This window comes from Micromys minutus (assembly GCF_963924665.1).
Source record: "Micromys minutus genome assembly, chromosome: 5".
NCBI classification, from domain to species: domain Eukaryota; kingdom Metazoa; phylum Chordata; class Mammalia; order Rodentia; family Muridae; genus Micromys; species Micromys minutus.
In genome coordinates this window covers 50648207-50651022 of record NC_137974.1, presented here as the reverse complement: position 1 = coordinate 50651022, position 2816 = coordinate 50648207, and the positions used below count along the sequence as shown (strand labels likewise).

The window sequence follows — 2816 nt, the reverse complement described above, 5'->3', positions numbered from 1 at the left end:
TTAAGTATAAACTTGGTACTCCACTGTGATTTATTCCAAGCACTCACTATAAATTCTCACTCACATTTATGGCCGGAGTTTATAGTTGTTATTGCCTTTATATTTACATATTTATTGTAATGACTATGCAGAAAGTCTTCCTTAATTATATGATATTATAACTCTCAACCCTTATCATTTAATTTATACCAAAGATTGAAATGAAATATTATACGCCAAATTGTTTCAATTAGCCAGGGTAAAATACCTTGGGATCTAGGCTGCTATATTTAATTAAAACCATTATTTTGGTGCTCTTCCGGGAAAATGGCGACTCCCGCTCGCGCTCCAGAGTCGCCGCCGGCCGCGGAGCCTGGGCCTGCCGTGGGCCCCGCTGGGGAACCCTGCCGCCGTGCCAGCCGCAGCCCGTGCGCAATGTACTCGCTGCCCCGCGGCTTCGAGCCCCCAGCTCCCGAGGACTTGGGGCGGCAGAGTTCGGCGGAGCTGCGGGAGAGGTTGAGGCGCGAGGAGAGACTATTGCGCAACGAAAAATTCATTTGCAAATTGCCCGACAAAGGTAAAAAGATCTCAGACTCCATTGCCAAACTGAAAGCTGCCATTTCAGAACGTGAAGAGGTTAGAGGGAGAAGTGAACTGTTTCGTCCTGTTAGTGTAGACTGTAAGCTAAAGCAAAAAGCAACCACGAGAGTTGATACCGACATAGACAAGGCCCAGAATTCTGACCTGATGCTTGATACTTCTTCATTAGTTCCTGAATGTTCCTCAGTAGACAGTAAATCATCTAAAACAACCTCAGAAACACAGAGACCTACACATCTCACTCACAAAGGCAATGAAGAGACTTTGGAGGCTGGCTGCACAGTGAACACCAGCCCAGCTGCCCACAGGAGAGCCCAGGCACCCTCATCTGAAGTTAATGAGTATCTCCCCCAGCACTCAAGTCAAGTGGAAGAGGTTTCCAGCAACGTCTACAGTCTGCTTATCGATAAGTTGCAAAGGATCACAATTGCAGACCAGAGTGAACCCTCAGAAGAAAACACCAGCACTGAGAGCTCTGCAGGATTGCAGAGTGAGACTCCCAAGAAGCCTCATTACATGAAAGTGCTAGAAATGCAAGCCAGGAACCCAGTGCCCCCTTCTCATAAGTTTAAGACCAATGTGTTACCCACACAACAAAATGACTCACCAAGTCATTGTCAGAGGGGTCAGTCTCCTGCTTCCTCAGAAGAGCAGCGACGCAGGGCTAGGCAGCATCTTGATGATGTCACAGCAGCGCGCCTCCTTCCACTCCACCACCTGCCCGCACAGCTGCTCTCCATAGAAGAGTCGCTGGCCCTGCAGAAAGAGCAGAAGCAGAATTATGAGGAGATGAAGGCCAAGCTCGCAGCACAAAAACTAGCCGAGAGACTGAATATTAAAATGCAGAGCTACAATCCAGAAGGGGAGTCTTCAGGGAGATACCGAGAAGTGAGGGATGAAGACGATGCCCAGTCCTCGGATGAATGCTGAAGATGGTGCTGGGAGATCCCAAGAGCTACTGCTGAGTTCTCACCGTCTCATCGAACTTCCTAACAAGTATCAAGACCAGTGTCAGACCTTGTTGAGGGACAGCATTTTTAAAGTTACACAAAGGTAGCTACAAAATAAGAACCCAGTTTGTCTTTCAGAAGATGACCTTCACATGCTTGAACAGTTTAATATTTGAACATTGTGTTTGGCCGTATTGTGTTACAGTTTTGCAGTATATTGTACATTGGTCTGATATTTTAGTGTGAGTAGAGCACATGTTTTCTTTAAGATAACTGCTTTTTCCTTATTCATACTCTTATCAGATAGCATTGCTTACATCCCTTCTGGTGAAACACTTTGTTATCTCAGGCACCTAAAGTGACTTAGGAAGGCCTGGTCCCTTCCTGAAGGGAGCAGTGTAAAGAATGGTACGCATGCTGCGTGGACATGGTCCTGAGATGCTGGGTGTGCAATACTGCGGAAGACATTCAGACAGTGCATGCTGCGTGGACATGGTCCTGAGATGCTGGGTGTGAAATACTGCGGAAGACATTCAGACAGTGCATGCTGCATGGACATGGTCCTGAGATGCTGGATGTGCAATATTGCGGAAGACATTCAGACAGTACAAGTGTATCTGCTGCTCCTGCCTTCTCTGGGGGCTGCTGCAGTCTTCCTATGGTGAGGATAAGGAGCACTTTGAAGAGGTGCTGGGTCGGGGAGGGTCTTCTGAGCTGGTGTGGGGAGCTGCTCCTGGCTCCCCATGGCTCGAACTCATTGCTGTCTTGGTTGATAGGTCCCTGTACAGGACACTCATGTTTGGTAAGAAAGCCAATGTTTTTCTTAAGAGTTACAGTTGAATTGTCAGTATATTGCTTTTTTCCTTTTTAAACCCAAAGAGGTTGTTTGTAGGCTGCAGAAACCTCAGTCATGTATGTACACATTTGTGTTGTTTAAAATGATTATATGATTGTTTTCAGCAAAGATAACAATGTTTTCAAAAAGCCTTTGTCTATTATGTGGAACTTGTAAAGGAGAAATAAAATACCAATGAGAAAAAAAAACATTATTTTATGAGAGTTTAATTTCTGACTAAAATATGCACATTTACACATGTTTATTTTATAGGACTTAAATTTACAGTGGATGCATAAAGCCATTGTGAAAACCAAACGTTTTCTTTTAAAAGAACCCCATGCTTGCTGTGGTGACTTATTCTGTAATACTAACACTTGAGAGGAGAGGCAGGAGGATACTTAGTTCCAGGAAAATCTGGATTACTTTCTATTACTCTGTCTCAAAACACC

At 44.9% G+C, this 2816-nt stretch overlaps 1 protein-coding gene across 1 annotated transcript; it reads left to right on the top strand.

Annotated features, from left to right (window-relative positions):
* The first annotated feature begins 394 nt into the window (after positions 1–394).
* On the top strand, positions 395–1776 carry LOC308421242 (DNA-directed RNA polymerase II subunit GRINL1A-like). The gene has a single exon (XM_080917538.1). It carries the CDS (start codon positions 415–417, stop codon positions 1507–1509), a length of 1095 nt encoding a protein of 364 aa, XP_080773664.1. The 5' UTR covers positions 395–414; the 3' UTR covers positions 1510–1776.
* Positions 1777–2816: the final 1040 nt, after the last annotated feature.